General features: G+C 44.8%; 1 protein-coding gene across 3 annotated transcripts in view; it reads left to right on the top strand.

Moving 5' to 3' along the window:
* The first annotated feature begins 24,352 nt into the window (after positions 1-24,352).
* Positions 24,353-27,392, top strand: part of Enpp2 (ectonucleotide pyrophosphatase/phosphodiesterase 2) — a 117,515-nt gene continuing 114,475 nt past the window's right edge. For all 3 annotated transcript variants that reach the window (XM_045142899.1, XM_045142898.1, XM_045142897.1), the window contains exon 1: positions 24,353-24,556. In XM_045142899.1, the coding sequence (XP_044998834.1) occupies positions 24,368-24,556 (189 nt within the window). In that variant the 5' untranslated portion in view covers positions 24,353-24,367. The remainder of the gene's footprint in view (positions 24,557-27,392) is intronic.

Here is a 27,392-nt window from a genome sequence, read left to right as displayed (position 1 = left end):
CTCTCAAATAAATAAATAAAATTTTTTTTTTTAAAAAAATGTTCAGCTGGGCGTTGTGGTGCATGCCTTTAATCCCAGCATTTGGGAGGCTGACATAGGAAGATCTGTGTGAGTTTGAGGCTAGCTTGAGACTACATAATGAATTCCAAGTCAGCCTGGTCTAGAGGGTGGGAAATATCTTTTCACTGGAGGCCACAGGTTCATCTTGATACCAGTACTTTACTAACAGAGAGGTAAGATTGGAGTCAAAACTAGCAGAGGCTGGAGAGATTGCTTGGTGCTTAGGAAGCTTGCCTGTAAAGCTTAAGGAACCATGTTTGCCTCTCCAGATCCTATGTCAGCCAGACGCACAAAGGTGAGGCAAGTGCAAGGTTACACATGTCCATTAGGTGGTGCAAATGTCTGGAGTTCAATTGTAGTGGCTGAGGCTCTGGCGTGCCAATTCTCTCTCTCCATCTCCGTCACTCTCTTGCTCTCTGTCTCTAAGAAACAAAAAAACAGAAATTAATAAAAGAAATGGTTTATTGATGCTATTTAAGCTTTTCTTCTTCTTCTTTCTTTATTTTTTTGTAGGGTCTCACTCTAGTTCAGGCTGACCTAGAATTCACTATGTAGCCTCAGGGTAGCCTCAAACTCATGGTGATCTTCCTACCTCTGTCCCCTGAGTGCTGGGATTCAAGGCGTGAGCCACCCACCATGCCCGGCTAAGTTTATCTTTTTTAATTAGAGGGAAGGACACAAGTCTCTAGACTTATGATTAAGATGATTGATTTAATAATAAACAGGCCTGTTTACTCCCTAGATCAGCTGTGCATAACATTGGTTAAAGTCCCGTGTACAGCTTTGGTTAAAGTCCTTAACACATAAGGCTGTTGTAAAAATTAAGCACCAGTCTCTAAGCATGTGCTGTAGGCAGTAAATAAGAGTCACCCTCATTCATTCCTTTTTTCCTTAATTTTCCAATTGGGACAATTAATGCCCCCAAAACATGTCCATGAAAAGATGAATTGTGTAAAAAATAAATAAATAAAAGATGGTTGTGTAATTAGCTAGAGGATGAATGCTTTGCAAGCTCAGTCACCACAGTGCCAAAACCAGGAGGTATTCTTTCCTTCTAATTAAGTTCTGGTCCTGTGGCCCCATAGGAGATCCCATGTCTCATAGGATCCTTTGTGTATGGATGCAAGGATAGACAGAATTCCAGAACTATAAACATCCCCCCATCATATATATGTGCATAAGACACATTTTTCCCCTCCTACTCAGGAAAACTGAAATGTTACTGGTACTCCTTTTAGCCGATATCACCAGCTGATAGAGTTGGGTTTTTTTTTTGGTTTTTCGAGGTAGGGTCTCACTCTGGTCTAGGCTGACCTGTAATTAACTATGTAGTCTCAGGGTGGCCTTGAACTCATGGCGATCCTCCTACCTCTGCCTCCCGAGTGCTGGGATTAAAGGCGTGCGCCACCATGCCCGGCTCGATAGAGTTTTTAATCAGTTAAGTAATGAAGTTGAGTAGCAAGCTAGGTACCTTGTTTTTGGTGGGGTTTCATTCTCTTTTTCAGAAAGGCAAATTGGTTACAGAGCCGCATGCAGTGACCCCAGCCTGGCATCGAAGCTTTCCAGTGGTGAGCACGTTCCATGGGCACGTGCTTTGTGGTAGACACTGTACAGAGCACAGAAGCACATTGATGTCTTATGGGAGAGACAGACAGAAAGACAGACAGACAGACACACACACACATAAATCCAAAAGATAAATGGTAAGTAATTCCACCTAGGTATTGTGGGACCTGTCTCTGTCCCCAGCCCTTCCTCCAGAAGCTGAGACAGGAGGAACACGAGTTCAAGGCTAGCCTGAGAAGTTTGCACGTTCCACTCTCTCCAACATAGTAGATGAATAAGTAAAGAATATTCCCCCCTGCCACTTGCAGGGAAATTTTTCTTTAAAATAACAAGCAGAGGGCTGGAGAGATGGCTTAGCGGTTAAGCGCTTGCCTGTGAAGCCTAAGAACCCCGGTTCGAGGCTCGGTTCCCCAGGTCCCACGTTAGCCAGATGCACAAGGGGGCGCACACGTCTGGAGTTCGTTTGCAGAGGCTGGAAGCCCTGGCACGCCCATTCTCTCTCTCTTCTTCTCTCTGTCTTTCTATCTGTGTCTGTCGCTCTCAAATAAATAAGACGTTCTCTGCTTGTTATTTTTTTTTTTTTTAAGGTTGCATCATTGTCTTCTGCCACTGACTTTGTGACATCCATGCATTTAGCTGTCATCTATTGACCATTCACTGTTGCCGGGAAGTTTGGCTGCTGTGTGTGCAGCCGATGAGGTAAGACGCAGTGCGGGGAGAATGGCGGTATTTGATAGATTCTAAAACTTTTCTCCGAGGTTGTCAGGTATTTGCTTTTGGCTTTGTGTTGGAGTGTGTGTATGTGTGTTGGCACACACATATGACAGTCAGAAGACAACTCCCGGTGTTGTTCCTTAGCTTGCACCTTGTTTGAAGCAGGGTTTCTCTTGCTGACCTGGAGCCTGCCAGCGCAGTCCTTCCCCCTCGGCCTCCCTTCTTGCTGTAGGGGTGCAGGGTCCCAGATGTACTCGACAGCATCTGGCTTTTTTTTTTTTCTGACTTTTCAAGGTAGGGTCTTGCTCTAGTCCAGACTGACCTGGAATTCACTATGCAGTCTCAGGGTGGCCTAGAACTCACGGCGATCCTCCTACCTCTGCCTCCCGAGTGCTGGGATTAAAGGCGTGCGCCACCACACCCAGCCTAACTTTTACATAGGTTCCGAGGGCCTGAGCTCAAGCATTCACACTTGCCCAGAAAGTGTTTTCCCCTCTGAGCAATATCCCCAGCTGGGCTTTTTTTTTTTTTTTTTTTTTTTTTTAATTTTTCCTAGGCTGACCTCAAAATCTTTATCTTTCTGCCTCTGCTTCCCCAGCGCTAGGTTCCAGGCATGTGTCACCACAGCCAGCAGACATTTGCTAATTTAATATGACCTTGCTTAAAAGATAGCAGAGTGGAAATAGATGGTGCTTTGAAAATAGGACAGGTTGCGTCAAAATCTATCTGCTTCCCATTTCTTCCGTAGGACGATACAAGGGTTACTCAATGTGTTCGCCTTCGTTTCCTCTTCTGGGAGTGGTGTGTGTGTGTGTGTGTGTGTGTGTGTGTGTGTGTGTGTGTGTGTGTGAGAGAGAGAGAGAGAGAGAGAGAGAGAGAGAGAGAAACGAGATGTAAGCACTTCCTTTTTTTTTTAATTTATTTATTTGAGAGCGACAGACACAGAGAGAAAGACAGGTAGAGGGAGAGAGAGAGAATGGGCGCGCCAGGGCTTCCAGCCTCTGCAAACGAACTCCAGACGCGTGCTCCCCCTTGTGCATCTGGCTAACGTGGGACCTGGGGAACCGAGCCTTGAACCGGGGTCCTTAGGCTTCAAAGGCAAGCGCTTAACCGCTAAGCCATCTCTCCAGCCCAGCACTTCCATTTTTTGATGTGCATCAGAGACTCACTTAATGTTCGTTTTCATCATCCTTAACTTCTCTTTCCTATAACGCCACACAGTTCTTAGTTGTCAAATTCAGTGGACCATTTTCAGCATTTACTTTATAGCCCTTTCAAGATTTGACCTTGCTGACTGCAAAGCCTCTGTCTCTCTGCTTTGTGTGGTGTCCCCCTCACCTTTATGATTCTAGTTTTGTGGGCTCAACTCTTCTTTATAAGCATGGGCTTGGGCTGGAGAAATGGCTTAGTGGCTAAGGTGCTTGCCTGCAAAGCTGAAGGACACAGGCTCGATTCCCCATGTACAATGTATCTAGAGTTTATGTGAAGTGGCTAAAGGCCCTGGTGCACTCATTCTCTCTCTCCCTCTCTCTCTCTTTTTTCTCTCTCTCAAATATGTGAAATAAAATAAAGATTAGTAAAGAAAGATTGGCATTCTGTAGGTTTTGTCTTTATTATCTTGGTAGTACATACTGCCTCTCTTGGCAAATTAATTGGTGTTGAGTCTCTGTCATTGTTCCAACCACCCCAACTTTCAACCTAATGGTGACTTTTCAAAATAATTGTAGTAATACCACTATATGGTAAAGGACTTACAAAAGAATACAATAGTCCCTTGTTTGAATCTCCCTATACTGGTTACTGTTCTAATCACTGTGACTACACACATACAGAAAGAATTTGAGGAAGGCAGGGCTTATCTTGGTTCATGACTCAACAAGGGTTACAGCCCATCCCGGTGAGTGACCCGTGGTGGTGGGAGCAGGAGGCAGCTGATCACATTGTGCCCACAGTCAAGAAGCAGAGAGCAGGGCTGGAGAGATGGCTTAGCGGTTAAGCACTTGCCTGTGAAGCCTAAGGACCCCAGTTCGAGGCTCGGCTCCCCAGGTCCCACGTTAGCCAGATGCGCAAGGGGGTGCACGTGTCTGGAGTTCGTTTGCAGAGGCTGGAAGCCCTGGCGCGCCCATTCTCTCTCTCTCCCTCTATTTGTCTTTCTCTCTGTGTCTGTCGCTCTCAAATAACTAAATAAATAAATAAAAAATTAAAAAAAAAAAAGAAGCAGAGAGCAGACAGGAAGTGGGGTCAGCTAGAAAACATCCCAATCTACCCCTAGTGACCTACTCACCTCCTAAAAATTTCACTTCCTACTTAAAGCCTCCACCATCTTCTCAAACAGCACCGTCGGCTGGGAACCAAGTATTCAAACACCATTCTCCTCGGCTTAGTCATCTGAGAGAGAGAATGAGAATAAATTCATTTCTACTTCAACTTTGTCTCCCAAAGCCAGTAGGAAAGAAGCAAAGAAAAGCTGTCTTCAAAAAGTTTAGAAAGTTCTTACCATCTCCAAACTTTGAAGAATATTTATTAGCATAGTGAATTTTGGATCCAAGTGGGGGAACGCATTGTAGAAAACTCACATTTTCAGTGAGATTTTCAGAAAAAGGCAGAACGTCACTGAGGAGAAAAGTGTGCTCAGTAGAGCAATGGACCAGGTGATTGCACACTGTGGGATCATGGGAGTGCAGATAAAAATGAATCCTGCAAGTTTCAAAGGGGAAAGTGGGGGTGGGAGGTGGGGGAGGGCATTGCCATGGGATATTATTTATAATAATGGAAGTTGTTAATAAAAATAAATAAATAAAAAGAAAAAAAATCCTGCAAATGTGTGCTTTGCCCTGAAATTCTCAAGGTGGTCATACATCTTGTCAGGGATAAATGAGGCGGCATCAGAGCCCACTGATAAAGACATGCGGACACCCATATATCAGATGCTTGGGACACTAGAGTCTTCACTGCATCTTAGAAACATCTCTTTCCTCTTCAACCCAACAGTTCTCAGAAAACAAAAAGAAAATCTAAGCATACCAAAGAAGATAAAGACCAAATCATATACTGAAAATGAGAAAACATAGGAAGTATGAAACCAAAAAACAAGAAAATTTAAAATCAAACATAAGGATCATGCCAATAAATTTAAATGGGTATCAAATAATCTTTTCAAAGAAAAAAGACATAATGAATCATAAACTAAAAGCTATGTTCATACCCTCTAGAATAAATTTTTAAAAAATTTTTTTGTTTACTTATTTATATGAGAGAGATTGAGAGTGAAAGAGGCAGAAAGAGAGGGAGAGAGAGAGACAGAGGGAGGGAGAATGGGCACGCCAGGGCCTCCAGCCACTGCAAACTAACTCCAGATGCGTGCGCCCCCTTGTGCATCTGGCTAACGTGGGTCCTGGGGAATCGAGCCTGGAACTGGGGTCCTTAGGCTTCACAGGCAAGTGCTTAACCGCTAAGCTATCTCTCCAGCCCCAGAATAAATTTTTGTTAAGCTAAAAACAATATGAAAGGAAACATGAGTAGATTTTAAAAATAACTTTGTAGTAGCAGAGACATAAGCATTGACATAGGCCATAAACAAAACAGCAAGCAATATGCTTATTTTATTAACATATAAATAGGAAGGAAAAAATAGAAAGGTGGGGCTGGAGAGATGGCTTAGCAGTTAAGGCATTTGCCTGCAAAGCCAAAGGATCCTGGTTCAATTCTGTAGGATCCACATAAGACAGATGCACAAGGTAGCAGATGCATTTGGAGTTTGTTTGCAATGGCTGGAGGCCCTGGTGTGCCTGTTCTCTCTCTTTCTCTCTCTCTCTCTCTCAAATAAACAAACAAATAAATAAAATATATTAAAAAAAATAGAAAGGGCTAGAAAATTGGCAAGGAAAATAAAATAAGTCATTCTCAGAGGAAAAAAAGTACAAATCATTGGTGAACATGAATATCAGCTCATCTTTAGTCAGCTGGAGAAGTGAGGCAAAGCAAGAAAATAAACAGTGTTCACTTCTCAGATCAGCCAAAATTTAAAAATCTGATAACAGAATGATGTAAAGGGTGTGTGGAAATAAATACAGTCACACTGGGGTTGGAATATAAATAGATGCCTTTTTTTTTTTAATGGGCAAGTTGAAAACAGCACTTTGATTTTAACAGCATATACCCTTTGATCCAACCATCCTTGGCTTAGTGATTCCCCCCCCCCTTACAGGGATATTCAGATAGTCTGTAATAGATAATCAAGTTCAGCCTGAAAAAGCTACCAACTGGGGACTAACAAAATATAAGAAGATGCAACTATTTAGTCCGTGAAATCCATCCAGCTATTTAAAACAATGACGTGGGACTGGAAAGATAGCTCAGTGGTTAAAAACACTGGCTGTGTAAACCTGAAAACCTGGACTTATGTAAAGCCTAATAATCCCAATGCGTCTATGGCAAGTAAATGCCAATGCATGCACACATGTTATACAAACACATACATATTCACACACAAATAACAGTAACAAGGTGAAGTTATATATGCTGAAATGCAAATAGTTAAAATATTTATTTATCATTTATTTGAGAGAGTGTGAGAAAGAAAGGAGAGAAAAGGAGAGAGAGGAGAGAAGAGAAAGAGAATGGATGCCTCTAGTCACTGTAAACAAACTTCACACACATGCCACCTTGTTTATCTGGCTTTACATGAGTACTGGTGAATTGAACCCAGGTCCTTAAGCTTTGCAGGCAAGCGTCTTAATGGCTGAGCCATCCTCCAGCCATGAAATAGAAATATTTAATTAGACAAAAGAAAGACTAGTTGGAAAGAAGAAGAAATTCACTAGAAGTGTGTTTGGGGAGGGGAAAGGGGGCGTGATGGGAGGGGATTGCGTTCATGGGATATTCTCTATATTTATGGAATTTTCCAATAAAAAGTTGAAAAAAATAAAATGTAAGCTGAAATAAAAAAAATAATGAGGAAATAAGAGAAAAAAAAGAAATATTTAATTAGACATTGTAATGTGAGAGAAGTGTAATTATTCAGTCTAATGAGATTTATAAATGAAAAATCTAAGGCAGAATAAAGTCTGGGATAAAGAGAATGCTTTTAACTTAAATTTTTGTTTTTATTTATTTATTTGAGAGTGACAGAGAGAGAAAGAAGGAGAGAGAGAGAGAGAGGGAGAGAGAGAGAGGGAGAGAATGGGCGCGCCAGGGCCTCCAGCCACTGCAAATGAACTCCAGACACGTGCGCCCCCTTGTGCATCTGGCTAACGTGGGTCCTGGGGAATCGAGCCTGGAACCGGGTTCCTTAGGCTTCACAGGCAAGCACTTAACCACTAAGCCATCTCTCCAGCCCTAAGTTTTATTATACTCTTTTGTAATATTTGAGTACTTTTCTACTCTGTATAATTTTCATAATGCAGATAGGAAATACTGAAAACAAAATGTAATACAATACCAAACAAAAAAGATTCTTTTGAAGTCTTAGTTAATTAAGTCTGCATTTATTTATGTTATGAGGTCTCGAGTTTTCTGCCTTGCCATGGTGAACTCCTGGTAAACTAGCCTCGGTAACGCTGGCCAGCCCCACTTGCCAGCATCTCCTCTCCCCTTTGTCTTGGTGCACATGAGCGTACCCCAGCCTCAGTGTCTGTTCATCTATCCCTTGGGTATAAAATGTGTCTTATTCCCCCCTTCTAAACGCTCCTCCGCTGAGAGGTCCGCCCTGACTACTCTCTCCTTCTTATTCCTATCACACTTTAATAGAAAGGAGCGGGGCTTGTCCTCACCTCACTCAGCCTAAACCAAGTCCTCTGTGCTGTCCCTGATGAAATTTGCTAGTACTGGGCACACTGTACCCATCCCTGGGGCATCGCCATCACAAAGTCCTATGCTTTAGTGATGGATTTGGCTCCAAGGTACTGAAAATGAAGCCACCATCATTCTGAAGGGAGGCAGGAAAGGATCCACTGCTCTTACCTGCTGAGACATTTCCCTGTCCCTAACATCCTTGTCTTGTAAATGAAGAGACCGAGGCTCAGAACATTATGTGAGTTCCTCACAATAAACGGTAAGGTTTTTTTTGTGTGTGTGTGACTTTCTGGCTACAAAGCCCCGTCTTGTTTCCTGCTGGGGTTTATGTTCTGGAAAGGGAGAGGGTTCAGTATGGCCTGTGAGGGGCCACCCCCTAAAGGCCCTCTTCTCTTTCCACATAGGGCCCAGTAGGGGCGAGGTGGGGGTGGGAACATGGGGGGCAATGTTGAGTGAGGCAGGAGACAACCGAGACCATTGACTGTGCCACCTCCACTGGGCATGGAGTTTATTTGCTAATTCCCTGTCTACTTCTGTCTTGGGCTGGGTCAACACTTTCCTGACCCAGGTTTTGTCCTTCCAAGAACCAGCTGGGGTGACTCTGTTTTCTGGAATACCAGGGGGCAGATGATGATTAATGTTTGGCACATACGGGGGGAGGAAATGTGAAACACGTGCTGCTCCGTGTTTCTCCACATGTTTCTAATCAACCAACCAGATTTCACTTGAATCTTTTATGACTTCTCTGAAATTGAAATTGAAATTGAAAGCCAAGTGTAGTTCTAGAGCCATCCGTGCTTGCTATAGTAATTGTCCCTTTCCCTGTGTCCCTTAGTCACTTGGTTAAAATTATTACTGCAGTAAAACTTCTTAGTCATACTTTCCAGGGGGTCGAGATTTCTTGTTTGGCATATGAATAAATATTATCTCATGTTAAAATAGTATGGTAGGGTGTGTCTTTAATTAGGATTGCACAAAAGACATACCACTAATGTGGATTGGAGTCTAGAAGGCAGGGGCTCACTGGAATTTTCAGGTTGTAGTGTTCAGAGACAAAGAATTGGACCAGGGACACATGGATAGTGGTAGAAATTGTTTATTAAGAAAGATGGGCTGGGCTGGAGAGATGAGTGGTTAAGGCACTTGGCTACAAAGCCAAAGGACCCAGGTTCACCTCCCCAGGACCCATGTAAGCCCGATGCACAAGGGGGCACATGCATCTGGAGTTTGCTTGCAGTGGCTGAAGGCGCTGGCATGCCCCTTCTCTCTCTCTCACTGCCTATTTTTTTCCCCCTCTCTCTCTCAAATAAATAAATAAACAAAATAAATTTAAAAAAGAAGGAAAGGAAGGGAGGGAGGAAGAAATAGGGGCTGAAGAGATGGCTGGGAGGTTACAGGCACTTGTTTGCGAAGCCTGATGGTTTTGAGTCCCCAGTACCCTTGTAAAGCCAGATGCACAAAGTTGGTGCATGCACCTGGAATTTGCTTATAGTGGCTGGAGGCCCTGGCATGCCCATTCTGTCTCTCTCTCTCTCTCTTTCTTTCTCATAACTAAATAAATTACAAAAAAATATTTTTTTTTAAAGAAAAAGAAAGAAAGGTACAACCAAGAATAAAAGTGCACTGCAGAGCTTGAGAAGGTTAGAAGTTCAAATCGTGCTGCTCCAAGAAAGCCTTGCACCTTTTTGGGCTATTTCCATAGCACCCCCCCCCCTTCTCCCATACTTCAATACTATCGCAAGCTTTTCTCATGCATGCTCTATCCCTCACATGTAGCCCTGCTGGGGAGGGGTTCCCAGTGTTTCTGCCAGCTGGCTTCTTTCCTGTGTTAATCTACTACCACACCATCAAGTAGATTGAAAATTCTACAACTAGGGTACTTCAGTTCAAGAGACATTTTGAGCCCTTAGTATGTACAAAGCACATGGACACTGGGAATACAGTTTAGGATTAACAGTGACCCCCCAAATAAACTAAAAATAGGAAATGTCCTTGACCCTATCAGGGGAATCGGGTTCTTGCTTATTTTTTTCTCTAAAGAAGTCCTCAGAGCCTCTACTTTGCTGGAGGACAGAAGTGTCAGAAGATTCTGGAAGATCATTCCCTTCTAAGAAGCTCCTGGACATTTGGCATGGGGGACAGACAGCTTAACCTCCATCCAGCATATCCCCACAGAAAATCCCCATCAGACACACCAGACAGGCTTTCCTACTCCTGGGAACCCCTTCCTGCCTTCTAGCAGGAGCTCTGCCTTCTTTCATTCTCTTAAGCTCTATAATAAAATGTTTCTAAACACCACCTTCTATGGTCTGTGGATCTCATTCATCAAATATACAAGACAAAAACTTGGTGGCCACTGACTCAGTAGAAGCTTTATATGATCATGATGACCAGCAGCCCACCTCCTGGATTAAAGCCCAAATGACAGGCCCCTTCACTTTCAAAGACCCCCTGGATTTCCACATCAGCATCATTACTATCTTCCTTTTCTTATGAAAGTCCACACCAGGATGTGGACATATATGTTAAAGTAGCCCCGTATGCCAGTTTAAGGGCTATGCCTCATTAAAAAAATTATATATATATAAATATTTAAGAGAGAGAGAGCGAGAAAAGGACATGCAGGGCTTCCAGCCACTGCAAATGAGCTCCAGATGCATGTGCCCCCTTGTGCATCTTGCTTACGTGGGTCGTGGAGAGTCAAACCAGCGTCCTTTGGCTTTGCAGGCAAATACCTTAACTGCTAAGCCATCTCTTCAGCCTGATGTGGACGTATCTTAAAGCAAAGTTGTTGCAACCTCTTAGTTCTGAACCCAGGTGATAGAATCACCAGGAATTCAGTTGCTGAAAACTCTGGGGTCATATCTGGTTCCATTCCTCATCAAGACCAAGGGATTCTTTTACTCCCCAAATATTTCTAGAATCTGCATGTCCATGTTCACTGCTTTTCCTCTTTGCTCTGGGTCTTTATCATCCCTTGCTTGAACCTTTCCAGGAGATTTCGCTCTGACTTCTTGGACTCAAGCTCTCATGCTCTTTGCTCTATCTGAGAGGATACCTAAAACATAAATCTAACCTTTGCTTAAACCTGTCCAAGAACTTGGTACCCACAGGGTCAATACTAAACTGAGCAAGAGAGTCAAGGACTTCCACGGGGGAGTCATAGGTGACATAGTGGCAGAAGGTGGGGAGACCCGTGAGTGAAAACACTTCAGAAACACCAGCATCTTTTCCTCTGTAGACATCAAGACCAAAAGGAAAGAGGTCTGGCATTTTAGTCTGTAAAAGCAAGGCAGAAAAGGCCTAAGTGAAGTCAGGGGAAGAGATTGAGTAAAGGAAAAGTGGAGGGAAGGTTGATCAAAATCTAAGAGGGTATAAGTAAGTCATATGGAAACCTACTTTTTGGACAATTGAATACTCAGGAGCCATAGATTGCTACTAGGAAATGTTCAGTGCCAGGGATGGGATATCTTCCAGTGAGTTGTTGGCCAGGGAGGTCCCTGATGCCCCCAAAACATTACAGGCCATTTCTGAGGCCCTTGGTCTCCCTAAAGGAATAGATGGTAAGACCCTATTGCTGAAGACTTCATATACTTGGCCTGCAAGGCCACCGAGGAATCCTGGAGTTGACCTGAAAACTTCCTCCATTGTAGACCAACTGACAGAAAGCTGGAAAAAGCCACGCTGTGTGCAGTTCAATGGGAGAGAGAGAAATCACCAGTGAAGATACTCAGCAGTGGACACTGCAAGCCTTATATTTGGTTAACCAGGCCAAATGAGCCAATGGGTGCAATAGTGGCACATCTGTTATGGGGAAAACCCACTGCCCTCTAATTTGACTAGAGGCTCACTCCATGGGAGGGAATATATCCCTGATACTGAAAACCTACAACAGGGGTAGTCATGAACCCTAGGGGTATAATGTCTGCTTGGTGTCTGGCTAAGTGTAAATACGGTACTCACCAAACTGCTCAGTAAGCACTTCTCTTAGTGTTCATACCCATATGTTGCAGTCAGGTTCACATTGCTGGTAGAAATCACTCAACTAAGAGTACATTGTGGGATAAAAGGATTTATTTTGGCTTACAGACTCAAGGGGAAGCTTCCCATGGCAGGATAAATTATGGTATGAGCAGAGGGTGGACATCACCTCTGGCCCACATAAGGGGGACAATGGGAACAGCAGAGTGTGCCAAACACTGGCATGGAGAAACTGACTATAACACCCATAAGCCCGCCCCAACACTACACTGCCTCTGAGAGGCATTAATTCCCAAATCTCCATTAGCTGGGAGCCTAGCATTCAGAACACCTAAGTTTATGGGGGACACATGAATCAACCACTATACCATATATTAATGCTATTCTCACTTTTGGTTAGAGAAGCTTCTCTTTGCACATGGCAGTGACCTTGGGACGACTTAGAAGGCACCATGGTGCTGAGAAGAAGTGACAGAGGAGTGCTCAGCACTGCAATATCTCTATCACACCTTCCAGGGCTCAGGGTCCATTGCAGAAGAGGTGGTGGAAAGAATGAGAGAGCAAAGGAAGGACTCCTTACAATGTGCTCCTCCACACACAAAATGGTCTGGATATCCATGACCTCACAGTGCCCAACACTACCTACACAAGACCATCATAAGAGGAGGAAAAGATCATGACATCAAAATAAAAGAGACTAATTGAGAGGGGGAGGGGATATGATGGAGAGTGGGGTTTGACCGAGGAAAGTGGGGCGGGGGAGGAAGGGAATTGCCATGGGATATTGTTTACAATTATGGAAGTTGTCAAATAAAAAAAAATTTTAAAAAAAGAAGCAAGGCAGGAGTTACAGTCCCCTTATTTCTCAGTGGTAGCTCACCTTGCTGAGAGTCAGCCCAGTGGACCATGGTTTTGACTCAATATGGAAATAAATTCTACTCTCTGTTCATACTAGCTTTATTAAAGCGTCACCATCATATAAAGATGACACATATTTAGCTTATATAGTTTGTTGTATTTGGATGTAACCAGACTCCACGAAAGCATCACCACAGTGCGGATGGGAAATGTGCCCATCATCTCCCAAAGGGAGATAGGCTTTTAAAAACAGACATTCCGCAAAGGAGCGTCGGGGAGCAGAAGCAGACGCTGTCTGTTCCCAAACAGCTCAGATGCGCGTCCCCTGCTTCCGGCTGTAGAATCACCTCACCTGGGTGATGAGGACACTGTCACAACATGCTCTACTTTTCCTCCCACTGGGAGCATTTTCACCAGGCTATTGAAGAATCATTCATTACGCCCCCAAAGCAATTCAAACTTTCAAAATTGTGCAACCCTACTGAGTTAAATTTTTACAGGCCCTTGGTCATCGTGGCGTGGGCGAGACAGGAGACGGAAGTGCGGGGGTGAGAGTCATGCAGAGGGAATGACAGTCGTGGCATCAGCCACTTGGCAAATGCGAATAGATCTGTGCGCAGGAATTCATTTCAGCCACCAGTTTGGGGGGGGTGTTCATGAGCTGAAAAAACAGCCATCAGTAAACAATTTGTTATTTAGATTTTCTCTACTTTTCTAGCCAAGTTTATATTAGTGTTATTTTTTAAAATATTTTTTGTTTGTTTTTATTTATTTGAGAGTGACAGAGAAAGAGGCCGAGAGAGAGAGAGAGAGAGAGAGAGAGAGAGAGAGAGAGAGAGAGAGGGAGAGAAAGAGAGAGAGAGGGAGAATGGGCGCGCCAGGGCCTCCAGCCACTGCAAACGAACTCCAGATGCATGCGCCCCCTTGTGCATCTGGCTAACGTGGGTCCTGGGGAGCGAGCCTCAAACCGAACTGGGGTCCTCAGGCTTCACAGGCAAGCGCTAAACCGCTAAGCCATCTCTCCAGCCCGTCAGTGTTATTTTTAAAAAAATATTTATTAGCATGCAAACAGGTTGCATTATGGTGACTTTATTTTTTATTTTTTGGTTTTTCAAGGTAAGATCTGGCTGTAGTCTAGGCTGACCTGGAATTCACTATGTAGTCTCAGGGTGGCCTTGAACTCATGACAGTCCTCCTATCTCTGCCTCTTGAGTGCTGGGATTAAAGACGTGTGCCACCAGGCCTGGCTGCGTTATGGTGTTTATAAGTAATGGTTTTGTTTCCCTTCCTTCCTCTCTCCCCTTTCTCTCTACAGCCTTATTCCTTCCCCTGCTCAACTTAGCCTCCTTTCTGCTTCCCTGGCACAACAGAACAAGGTCTGTCATACGAATGTTCCTTCCCCAGGCACTGGGACATCTGACAAGGCACTCCTTTCACTTCTTATTTGATCCTCTCAAAATTTCATTCAGAGTTAAAATCCCATGTTTCTGTAAAATGTTCATATTTTGAAATGCCAGCACACACTGGATTCTCAATTAAGCATCAGCCAAGCAAAGGAATGGCTAGAACGGGAGACACAGAGAGAGATGAGAAAGGTCCTTATTTTGTAGCTGCTCAGGGTGTTGTCAGAGAGGAGCCCTGTTCTTCATGCTCCTACCTCAGGGATTACAGAGGAGAGACAGAGAAGGGCAGCTGTGGCGCTGCACCTGAACAGAGGTTTGCCAGATGTGTAGGAAAGACCATCCACAGAAGTGGAAGCCAGAAGAAGGCTCACCAGTTACCTTTCTTAGCTGGGAATAGAGACTTACACGCAAGGACAGGTCCCTCCTCTTAGAAGCCTGCAGGATAATTGACTGGTCTGTTGGTGGAAAAATCAGTATGTCTTCTGGGTTCTTTTCACCATGTTTGATGTGGACATGTGACTGTGCACTGAATTATCTAAGGTGGGCTAGACGCACAAATGTTGGTTTCAGATGTATTGAAGAGACGTTCCAGGAGGCCTTCGCAGAGGGCGCCATATGCAGGTCTGACACCTAAGAACAGTACTAGGAAATTAAAAAAAATAATTATACTTAGAGGAATGTAGGAGACAAGATTCAAAGGACAGGAAGCCAACATACTCTGCATACTGGGAGGACTGGGAAACATATGGTGCAGAGAACTGGGTTCTTTCCATCACCTTCACTAGGAATAAAGCTAATTCACCTTTCCTCTCACTTTCTTTAAAAAAATTTTTTTTTGGAGGCAAGCCCAACAGACTGGCCTTTTTTTTTTTTTTTTTTTTAATGTGAGAAACCAAGACTGAGAACAAGAAAGAGAAGGGAAGAGAGAGAGGAAGGGGGGGGGGAGAGAGGGAGAGAGAGGAGAGAGGGAGGGAGATTTGGCATGCCAGGGCCTCCAGCCACTTTGAACTCCAGATGTGTGTGCCACCTTGTGTGTATGGGCAGCCTTGCTCGCTTGCGTCACCTTGTGCATCTCGCTTATGTTGGATCTGACGAGTCGAACATGGGTCTGTAGGCTTCATAGTGGGATGCTTGATTTCTTGGTGCCTGCAGCCCAAGAATGTGGAGTCTTCAGCAATCAGGTCTTACCATCTAGTTGTGGTGGGCAACCCAGAGCCTTGACAATAGCCTGTAATGTTTTGGGTCGTCAAGGGCCTCTCTGGCCAACAACTCACTGGAAAGTATCCCACTCCTGGCTCTGAAAGTTTTCTAATAACAATCCATGGCTTCTGGGCATGACATTAACCACCTCCGTAGGTTACTTCTGCCCAAATTCTCTTTTATAGCATATATATTATTAGCTAGCAAGGAAGTAAGTTCCCTTATGGATTATTCTTAATATCTTGAATTTTTTTTCTTTTCACAATTTTTATTAACATTTTCCATGATTATAAAAAATATCCCATGGTAATACCCTCCCTCTCCCCCCACACTTTTCCCTTTGAAATTCCATTCTCCATCATATTACCTCCCCATCTCAATCATTGAATATCTTGAATTTTTAAAATTTTAATTAATTAATTAATTTAAGAGAGTGTGAGAGGGAAAGAGGCAGGGAGAGAGAGAGAGAGAGAGAATGGGCATACCAGGGCCTCCAGACACTGCAAACTCCAGATGCATGTGCCCCCTTGAGCATCTGGCTTACGTGGGTCCTGGGGAATTGAACCAAGGTCCTTCGGCCTTACAGGCAAATGCCTTAACTGCTAAGCCATCTCTCCAGCCCGTCATCTTGAATTTTGATTAACTCTCCTCCCACTCCTTCTTCTCCTCAATCTCTTCCCCTATGCCATCTTCCTCCACCCCAGTATTCTGACCTTCTACTTACATGCCCACTAAACCTTCCCCTTAAGTTCTCCCCTCTTTTCCCTCCCTTTTAGCCCATTACCAGCTGCCTGGCCTCTATGACTGACTTTAAAAAAATTATCACTTATTTTATGAGAAAGTGAGAAAGAGGCAGATAGGGAGAGGATGACCTCTAGCCATTGCAAATGAACTCCAGATGCATGTACTTCCTTGTGCCTCTGGCTTATGTGGGTACTGGGCAATCAAACTTGGGTCCTTAGGCTTCACAGGCAAGTGCTGTAACCGCTATGCCATCTCTCCAGCCTACGGATGACTTTTATTACAACTCACGTACAAATCTAAATCATTTGAATCTCACCTGTGAGTGAGAACATGCATGTTTGACTTTCTGAGCCTGAGTTACCTCACTTAGAATCTAGTCTAGATCCACCCATTCCCCTGCAGATGTCACAATTATCATATTCATGGAAGGCAGTCATGAATAGAAGGTTTGCAATTTTTTTAAAAAGTATTTTATTTACTTATTTTAGAGAGAAAGAGAGAATTGGTACTCCAGGGCCTCCAGCCACTGCAAACAAACTCCAGATATATGCACCACCTTGTGCATCTGGCTTACATGGGCACTGGGGAATTGGACCTAGGTCCTTGGGCTTTGTAGGGATTCTCTTTAACCACTGAACAATCTCTTTAGTTTTTTTTTTTTTTTTTGAGGTAGGGTCTCACTAGCTCAGGCTGACCTGGAATTCACTATGTAGTCTCAGGGTGACCTCGAACTTACGGCAGTGATCCTCCTATCTCTGCCTCCTGAGTGCTGGAATTAAAGGCATGTGCCACCATGCCCGGCACCTGGAATGTTTTTTTAAAGCCCCCAAATCCTCTTTTCATGTTTCATTCTCCTTAGGAGGATGTAGGAAGATGTGGTCAGTCAACAAGAAACATGAACACATACCGAGCATTTACGGTACCCCAAGTCTGTGCTATCTACTTCTACGCATAGCCCCTCACTTAATTTTCAACGCTGCGATGAGGCACCTGTGAGGGAGCATTACTTTCATCCTCTTTGTGGGGATGAAGAAGTGGGATGTGAAGAATTTCAGCTCACAGCTGGCCAAGCTGAAGCCTGCCGTAGGAAGTTTGTCCTCACAGTGAGTCCTAATGGCCAAAGAGCTCCGGCCTCAGTGACCCAGCTGGGACAGGGACTGAGAGGCACAGATGAAACACACCGTATTCTGCCCCCTCTGCTGTTCTGTGGTGTCTGATACGGCTAAGCTTCTGCCTTCACTTCTAGACTCTCTGCCCAGAGCTCAGGAATTTGGATAATTTCTCAAGCTGCTCTGTAATAAGTCTAAGAAGTAGTACTTCTTCTGCTCTCCAAAGCCTCTTCCAGTGTCCACATTCTGTCACCTACACCGAACATTTTGAATGGATGCTCACGGGCAAATGGCTCTTCACAAGTAGCAGTAAATACCAACCACAAAAGATTAGGAATTGAATGATTCTATATACAGAAAATGACCACAACAGACAAATCTATAGAGATACAGTATTCTCTCAATGATTAACTAGGCTTTGGAGGCTCGAGTAACATGCATAATGGTAGATGTCTAAGGGGTTTGAGGTTTCTTTGTGGTATGACAAAACATTCTACAGTTGATCATGGTGTTCACTACACATCTGTTCGTTTATCCTAAACTTTTTGACTTGTGCAATTTAAATCAGTGAATTACATATCATGATTATGTCTCAATAAAGGTGGTAAGGGCTGAGGATGTAGACAGTTAATAGAGTGCTTGCTTAGCATGAATGAATGAAGCCCTGGATTTGATCCCCAGCATTGCAAGAACAGGACACGGCCACACACGCCTTATACTCTGGGAGGTGAAAGTGGGGGCCTCAGAAGTTCAAGGTCGTCCTCAGCTATATAGGGAGTTCAAGGTCATGTCAGGCTATATGACATCCTATCTCAACCCAAAATCTGTTAAAACAAACAAATAAAAAGTCAAAAATAAAAGCAGAGCATCTTTAAATAAATCATCCCTGCCGGGTGTGGTGGCGCACGTCTCTAATCCCAGCACTCGGGAGGCAGAGGTAGGAGGATCGCCGTGAGTTCAAGGCCACCCTGAGACTCTATAGTGTATTCCAGGTCAGCCTGGGCTAGAGTGAGACCCTACCTCGATAAAAACAAACAAAAAAAATTCATCCTACATATTGCTTCATTAATTTATTAATTCTACATTTATCTATGGGTTCCATTTCTGGCTATGGAGTTGGTGACATATGGAACACAACAAGAAAAGACATCTCTGTGAAAAGCCATAATGAGTGGAGAGATGGCTCAGAGTTTAAGGCGCTTGTCTGCAAAGCCTAATAACCTCGGGTGTCACTCCCCAGGACCCATATAAAGCCAGATGCACAAAGTGGCACATGCATCTGAAGTTCATTTACAGTGGCTGGAGGCCTTTTCATGCCCATTCTCTCTGTGCATGAAAATAAATTATATATATATATAATTTAATATATAATTATATATAATATAATGAGTTTTGGAGGGACATCTGGTCCATACCACCCCAGAGTATGTGTGTTGTAGTTTTGTTGTTTTGAGGAACAGGTATATATTCAGACTACATTAGGAAAAGTGAATTTCACTGTGTGAGAGGTACTTGAATGTGTTTATGGGCTGTGACAATTTGTTTATCCTGTATACCCACAGCCAAGGATGCTATTGGCATGTTATGGTCTCATAAATGTCTGTGGAATAAATGAACTAATGAGATCAGTAGAAAGAAATTGAAAGGAAAAGGTTACTGAAAGAATCTTTCAGAAACAAAGAAATTAAAGACAGAATCCACAGCATGAGCTGCAAGCAGAGCAATTGAAAATAGGCTATGTTTTCCAGTGTAGGGACAGGAAGCAGAGTCCCCTCCTGATAGGTACTGTTATATATATATATATACACACATACATATATATATTTACGTATTTATTTATTTATATATTTTTAAAAAATTTTTAAAATTTATTTATTTGAGAGTGACAGACACAGAGAGAAAGACAGGTAGAGGGAGAGAGAGAGAGAGAATGGGCGCGCCAGGGCCTCCAGCCTCTGCAAACGAACTCCAGACGCGTGTGCCCCCTTGTGCATCTGGCTAACGTGGGACCTGGGGAACCGAGCCTCGAACCGGGGTCCTTAGGCTTCACAGGCAAGCGCTTAACCACTAAGACATCTCTCCAGCCCATGTATTTACATATTTAAAACCCATCATGGTACAGCAGAGGGAAGCACCCGGTTTTGTGTAGTGTGTGCAAGCAGAGAAGAGGCAGTGTTGAGCTCAAACTCAGGCTTTGCAAGGGAGTCAAGTAAGAAAATTGCCAAGCAACAGCAATGGGTAAGGAGTTTTTGGGGTGGGGATGACAGCAGGCGACAGCTTGGAAAAGTGAGAAGGCAGGGCTTGTTTCGTGGTTTGCATGTCTGGAGAGTCGGAAGACTAACTTCACTGAGCCTCACCTGCGTGTCTTACCAGGGCAGCAGGAGTTGTTTCCTGGCTTGGCTTTTGGAATCACCTAGATCTTACTTCAGAGATAACTGGCCTCAGTGTGTTCTGGGCATGGGGATTTTTTTTTTTTTTTTAAAGCTCCTTGGAAAAGTCTGAAGGAAGTCAATGTCAAGACCCAGTAGGCATTATGATGGACATGAAGAAAACATTAAACAGGGTGGGAGTGGCAGCGATGGTCCTGGCCTTTGAAGCATGCAATTGATGTGTGTTCTGTGAGCCTACAAAGATATATTCCGGGAGCTAAAGAGCCAGTACTGGGTAGGACAACTGCCCAGACTTCCTCCAGGTTCAGACTAGAGGAAACAACGGCGAATCATTATGGAAGTAGGCTCAGGAGTTTCTCATTCAGGCTTGGGAGAAAGGATACAAAGAAAAGAATGAATGTTACCAATAGCTGGTCATGACACTCTGTAGATTGGCTGAGCAGGGCAAGTCTCTTTGAGGAGGTGGCAGCCTTAAAGTCCAAGTAAGAACTGGCCTTGGCGAATCCATGAGAATGTCCCTGGTGGTGGAGAGAGAGGGAAATGTGTGTGTGTGTGTGTATGTGTGTGTGTGTGTGTTTATGTGTTGCAGTTACCTTCTCATTGTTGTGACAAAGCACCTGACCAAAAGCAGCTGATGGGGGAAGGTTGTTTATTTTGGCTTACAGTCTTGAGGGGGATGTTCCCTGATGGAAGCAGAAAGCATGGCATGAGCAGAGGCTGGACATCACCTCTGCCACAGCAGGTGGAGAATTGCAGCAGGGGAGTGAGCTGAACTCCAGTAAAGGGGAGCTGGCTGTAACAGCCCTAAGCCTGCCCCCAATAACACACCTCCTCCAGCAAGGCTCCACCTCCCAAATTGCCATCAGCTGAGGACCAAGTGTGCAAAACATACATGAGTTTTGGAGGGACATCTGGTCCATACCACCCCAGAGTATGTGTGTTGTAGTTTTGTTGTTTTGAGGAACAGGTATATATTCAGACTACATTAGGAAAAGTGAATTTCGCTGTGTGAGAGGTACTTGAATGTGTTTATGGGCTGTGACAATTTGTTTATCCTGTATGCCCACAGCCAAGGATGCTATTGGCATGTTATGGTCTCATAAATGTCTGTGGAATAAATGAACTAATGAGATCAGTAGAAAGAAATTGAAAGGAAAAGGTTACTGAAAGAATCTTTCAGAAACAAAGAAATTAAAGACAGAATCCACAGCATGAGCTGCAAGCAGAGCAATTGAAAATAGGCTATGTTTTCCAGTGTAGGGACAGGAAGCAGAGTCCCCTCCTGATAGGTACTGTTCTTCATTGGGGAAGGAGCGGTTGTCTGTTAAAAGAAAGCCAGGGCGGCTGGAGAGATGGCTTAGTAGTTAAAGCGTATGCCTGCGAAGTGTAAGGATCAGGTTTGATTCTCTAGGTCCCATGTAAGCCAGATGCACATCATAGCGCTTGTGCCTGCAGTTCATTTGCAGTGCCTAGAGGCCCTGGTGTGCCCATTTTCACACACACTCTCTCTCTCCTTCTGACTGTAATACATAAATAAAAAATAAAAAATAAAATAAAATCAAGCCAGGCCTTTAATCCCAGCACTCAGGAGGCAGAGGTAGGAGGATCGCCATGAGTTCAAGGCCAGCCTGAGACTACGTGGTGAATTCCAGATCAGCCTGGACTAGAGTGAAACCCTACCTTGAAAACCCAAAAATAAATAAATAAATAATAAATGAATAAGTAAATAAAAATGAAATCTTAAAAAAAAGTAAGAGAGCCAGGTGGACATGGCTGGGGCTTGCAAAGATTGCAGTGGGGGCTGTGTCCAGCTCAGTCTGGGTACTGGACAACCATGGTGGCTCCAGTGCCCATGGCTGTGGGATGGTGTGGAGCTGCAGAAGATGACATCCTGGGGTCCTGTGTGAGGGTTCACAGATGGGTATGGAGAAGTGAGAAAGATGGAAATTGACATAAAGGAAGGAAAGTCGAGAAGGAGCTCAAAGATAAGAAGAAATGGGGACAAACCTCTAAGGAGTTCAAAGCCAAGGAGATGCTGGGAAGGAAGGGGTTCAGGGTGCAGTCAACTGAAAGGAGAAGGGTTCCCTAGATACTCTGGAGTGGGTTTTGCACAAAGCAAAATGCTCTAAAATATGTCAACTGCCACCTTTTACTTAGTAGACTCTATCCTTGAGGAAAGACTCTATCCAGACTTAAGGTTTAATTTCATCCTTGAAGTCAGATTAAGGATTAAGGCTTAATTTTATTTAATCTTTATACACACACACACACACACACACACACACACACACATATATCCCCATCCCCATTTTGCTGTTGAGGAAGCTGAGGCTTACTGACATTAAATGCATTTGCTTGCATTTTTGTAGCTAAGAAGCTGCATTTGCTTTTGTAACCAGAGGCCTATGCTGACATAAAGACTTTTTTTGTACTGTACACCACCTAACACCCCTGCATCCTTTCCTTGGGGGGCTGATAGCCCAGGGCCACTTTTGTCCACCCATTCGGGCATTGCAGGATAAAGTCAAAATTTCTGCTGAACGTGGTGGTGCACGCCTTTAATCCCAGCCTTCGGGAGGCAGAGGTAGGAGGATCACCATGAGTTCAAGGCCGCCCTGAGACTATATAGTGAATTCCAGGTTAGCCTGAGCTAGAGTAAGACCAAAAAAAAAAAAAAAAGCAAAATTTCCTACAGAGACACACAAGGCGGGTTAGAATCCAAAGCCATACTCTGCTGTCTGCACACAGGTTCCCACACCCCTGCTCCTGTTGAGCAACTGGTTTCAGTTCTCTGCTCGCACCAGGCAGCTGTTGTGCGTGCTGTTGTGTGCGGGGGCGAAGCCCCTCTTCCATTTCTCTTCCTGACTCGTGGGCTTCAGAACTGAGGGTGAATATCCAGAGGAAAGTGAGAATGTACGGGCACTTCATCTGGGCAGACCTCTATCAGAGCTCCCCCACCCACCCATCACAGGCTCTCCAGGGCTCCCTCCACCAGCCCAGTTCGAGTTCCTGTCACCTTGGATTAGTGTTTCATCAGATTTTAGTATTACAGGTATAAGTCACTATGCCTTGCTAAATGAAAATTAGTTTTTTTTTCTTTTGCAGGGAGGCACAATATTGGAGATTGAACTCCAGTCCTCCCACATGCTAGGCAAGGGCTCTACTATCCCTCATCTTGAAGGAGCTGAGAAAAAGGGTTTGGCAGTGGTTATGGTCTATGGTAGTCACCTTAATAGCCCCGGGCTTGTACTCCCAGCCCCCAGTAATATTTCCGTGATATTCTTTCAGTTTCTGGGAAAGACCAAGATGTTGACCACCAAAATTAGGTAGTCAATAAATTCAACATATCTGCAGGTATTAATGATCAGCTAGTCTAGTAAAATAATTTTAAGATATTTCGTTCTTTTAAAATTTTTTTTAAAATTCATTTTTATTTATTTAGTTGAGAGTGACAGAGAAAGAGGCAGCGAGAGAGAGAGGGTGGGGGAGAATGGGCGCGCCAGGGTCTCCAGCCACTGCAAATGGACTCCAGATGCGTGCGCCCCCTTGTGCATCTGGCTAATGTGGGTCCTGGGGAATCGAGCTTCGAACCAGGGTCCTTATGCTTCACAGGCAAGCGCTTAACGGCTAAGCCATCTCTCCACCCCAATTTTAACATTTTTATAATTTAAAAAATTATGCTGTTGGTTTATATTAATTGTGCTATCATTACCTGAGGAGAGAGTCACCCAGGATATCAATTAAGAGCACCTCGTTAAATGACTGGGCAAAAAAAAAAAAAAAAAAAAGATTTCTAGCTTCCATTTCTCTGTGTGTAAATTAGCAGAGATGACAGGCAAGCTCTCCAGATATAAACATACATACATACATATATATGTATATATATATGTGTGTGTGTGTAAACATATATTTATTTATTTATAATTTTTTACGTGGGTTGTAACCTTGTATTCTTCACCTCTGGTCTCCATTTCCCTGAGAGCCCTCCTCAGTAGGGTCCTTGGTGTTACTTAGGGCCTCTGTCAGTCTGGGTGGTGGTGTGTGTGTGTGGGGGGACTGTGTCCTCAGACATTCTGAGAAGCCAAATGGCTATAAGATTGTGACAACCCTTTGACACTGTAGCATGTTCAAGACAACAAACATGGAGGTGATGCTGCCCAACGTGTCGGCTACAGCTTCCGGACTGTGTGTCCTCGTGGGTTCTGCTGGAAATGCGAGCTCAAGACCCCCCCCGTCTCTCTGTCTCTCTGTCTCTCTGTCTCTGTCTCTCTGTCTCTCTCTCTCCACCGCCGCAGGAAACGTCTGCTGCAAGACCCCTGCGCTCGACGGGGACACGGGCTGCTGCCGATCGCAAGGCAAATGCAAACCAAACTTCACAAAGACTCTCCTTGAAAAGATGAAAAATTAACCCGGCGCCGTTGGGGGCGAGCATGCGAATGGCCTTGCTGGCCGCCCGCCCGCGTCTTCGGCGGCAGTCCGGACACTTTGCTTCCCCAAAAGCCATTTTAGTCAAAGGTCATGTGTGTGTCCTGTCAAAGGCCAGCTTCCAATGGAATCGCCGTCCCCCGGGGATAGCGGCCCCCTGGCTACATCTGCCCTGGAGAAGTCGGGGCCAAGCGCAAACAAGCGCCGCGAGGAGCCGCGCGCGGCCAGGGCACAGCTGCCAGCTCCCGGGGCCGCAGCCCAGGCCGCGTGGGCAGCGAGGAGGCGCCGCAGCATGACCCGCCACGCCGATCCGGTACGGTAGGCGACCTTCCCCGGGGGCGCCGGCGTTGGGGGGGGGGGGGCGGCCGGGTCCCAGCGGCTGCTCCGGCCACCCGGGCAAACCGTGCCCCGTGGTTGGGCTGCGGTCCCCCCCAGCACTCCGCTGGAGCACAAAACTCATTTCGAGTTGCTTGCCAGAGAGTGCTTGGGTTTGCAAATCACGGATTTTGTTTCTGGGGTAAAGAAAGGAAGAAGAAGAAGAAGAAAAAAAAAGAATTTGCAAAGAGAAGGGAGTGTGGGCTGTCGCCGCCACCGTCCGCATTGGTGACCAGGGGAGGGGGGGGGGGACAGCCAGTCCAGCTCTCTGAGCTTCTTGATTATGACCTGGTGGACATGCGCTCGGTGTTCCCTGGGCTTCCTATCCTTGTCCCCCAAGGAGACAATCATTTCCCTGGTGCAGGAAGCCCGCACCTGAGGAAGGTGTTGATGGACGCGTCCAGGTCAGGGGCAGTGAGTTTTTGCCCTTTGGTACTTTTCTATGTGAGCAGATCCTGCACAGGGATCTGGCTAATTTTGGTTAAGAATAAGGGGAAACCTGTGAACCAGTGGTTCTCCACTGATCATAGGTGCTTTTGATCTGGACTTGGAAGTCTTCAAGGGCAGTCAGAGCAGGTGGGGAGCGTTGGAAGGGCTGCCCCGGGTCAAAGGGTTTTTTTTTTTCAGGGATTGCTGGCTGGGTTTCTACTCTCTGGTTTCACTTTAACAGGTCAGCCCCGGAGCCATTTCTCACCGATAAGGGGATGAAATGGAAGTTTCCCTAGTACTCAGAAGGACTCATAAGAAACCCTTCTCTTGTCTTTGTTTATGTATTTATCACATGGCCAATTCCCAGATATTTATGGAAAGTCTCCCCCCCTCTCACGGGGTCACCTCCAGCTACTTTGGTTTCCTCCTTTTTGTCTCCTAACGCTCCCGGAAAGAGAGGGTCCTGTGCGGAACCTCAGTGCCCTCACTGGACCCGGGTCCCTTCACACGTAGCCCACGGGCCTCGCCCACTGCTCAGAAGTTTACCCTTTGGTAGGGCAAATCCAGCGTATTTGAAAGCCCAGCACCAGGGTGCCTTGATGTTGTTTGACTCAGTGATTCCCCTCCCTCCCCCCAGGTAGGGTCTTACGCTAGTCCAGGCTGACCTGGAGCTCACTCAGTTCCACGCTGGCCTCGAACTCATGTCTATCTTCCTACCACTGCCTCCCAAGTGATGATGGGATTAAAGGTGTGTGCCACCACACCTGGCTTTGGTGTTGTTTCAAACAGTTTAGCATTCCCTTTCTACTTGTTTTAGATAATGCCTTGGATCCTGAGATACCACACCTCCATAGTTCTCTTCTTGAACTTCATGAATTACTAGTTACTTCTTTACAGGGCTTCACTTTCTTTCTTTCTTTATTTTTTTTTGCATTTTTTTAAAAAAATATTAATTTATTTGAAAGAGACAAATGGTTGCGGGGGGGGAGGAGTGAATGGGTGAGCCAGGGCCTCCAGACACTGCAAATGCACTTCAGCTGCAATGCGTCACCTTGTGCATCTGGCTTACCTGGGTGCTGGGGAATTGAACCTGGGTACTTTGGCTTTGCAGACAAGCACCTTAAGTGCTAAGCCATCTCCCCAGCGTGGGCCTCACTTTCTATCTGTTGTTTGTGCCTTGTTCTTCCCTCCTCCATTTTCCTGCAGTCTCCTGATGTTATCCCATCCACTCCCATGCCTTCAAGCGCTATCTGCACGTGAGCTGGTGCCCATAGCATGTACTGCCCTTTCTCATTAAAAACAAAACAAGACAAAACAACTCCCCCCCCCCACCAACAACAAAACAGCCTTTTAAAATGGAACCTCTTTTCACTTGTACATTTCCTAAGCATTTCAAAACGAACTGTTCAAAACGGAGTTACCTTCTGTGTCCTTCTCTGGGGTCTACCTTTCCTTTCCTACTTTTCATTGTGTTAATAGCTGAGCCCCACACAGCAGAACCATTCAAGATGACTTCCCGCCTTTCATTCATTTCCTTCCTGCCTACCTGTAGAATATAGCTCACACACACACAGCCTGGGGATTCCATTCTGATCACAACTTCCTGTTAGTCTCATGTGGGGACAGTCCTGCCCAATCTGTGTCCCTCCCTGTGTTAGTTACGTTTCTTGTTAAGAAACTAACTGACAAAAGCAAGTTAAGGAAGGAGAATGATTAGGTTGGGGAGACCAGATCATGGGATGGTGACACCTGTATTCGGAGTGGATCTTCCCTCCTCAACTCACAAAACCTCTCTGGAGATGAGATGCCCTCTCAAACACTCCCACAAGTGTGTCTCTTATGTGATTCTCACTCCAGTGGAGTTGATAATGAAAATTAACTATCACACCACCATGTCTCCACACCGTGTTAAATGGTCTTTCTAAAATACAATTTGATCATGAACCATTTTTAATTAATTATTTATTTTTTGCCCTCTCCCTCCCTTCCTTTCTTCTTTCCTTCCTTCCCCTTTCTCCCTTCTTTCTTCCTTTCTCTTTCTTTTTTGCCTTCCTATCTTCTTTATTCCTTTCCCTCCCTCCCTCCCCCTCCCTCCTTTCTTTCTTGGCAGGGTCTTACTCTAGGTCAGGCTAACCTGGAACTTACTCTGTAACCCAGGCTAGCCTCAAACTCATGGATATGCTCCTACCTCAGTCCCCTGAGAATACTGGGATTGAAGGCATACAATAGCATTCCTGACTCTCCCTGCCCATTTTTGACATTTTATTTTTAACATTTTTATTGGCATTTTTATATACATACATAATATATTTTGATCATAATCCCCTTCTATTACTTTCCCTATT

This window comes from Jaculus jaculus, chromosome 2 (genome assembly GCF_020740685.1).
Source record: "Jaculus jaculus isolate mJacJac1 chromosome 2, mJacJac1.mat.Y.cur, whole genome shotgun sequence".
NCBI lineage: Eukaryota > Metazoa > Chordata > Mammalia > Rodentia > Dipodidae > Jaculus > Jaculus jaculus.
This window is presented reverse-complemented; position numbering and strand designations above follow the sequence as displayed.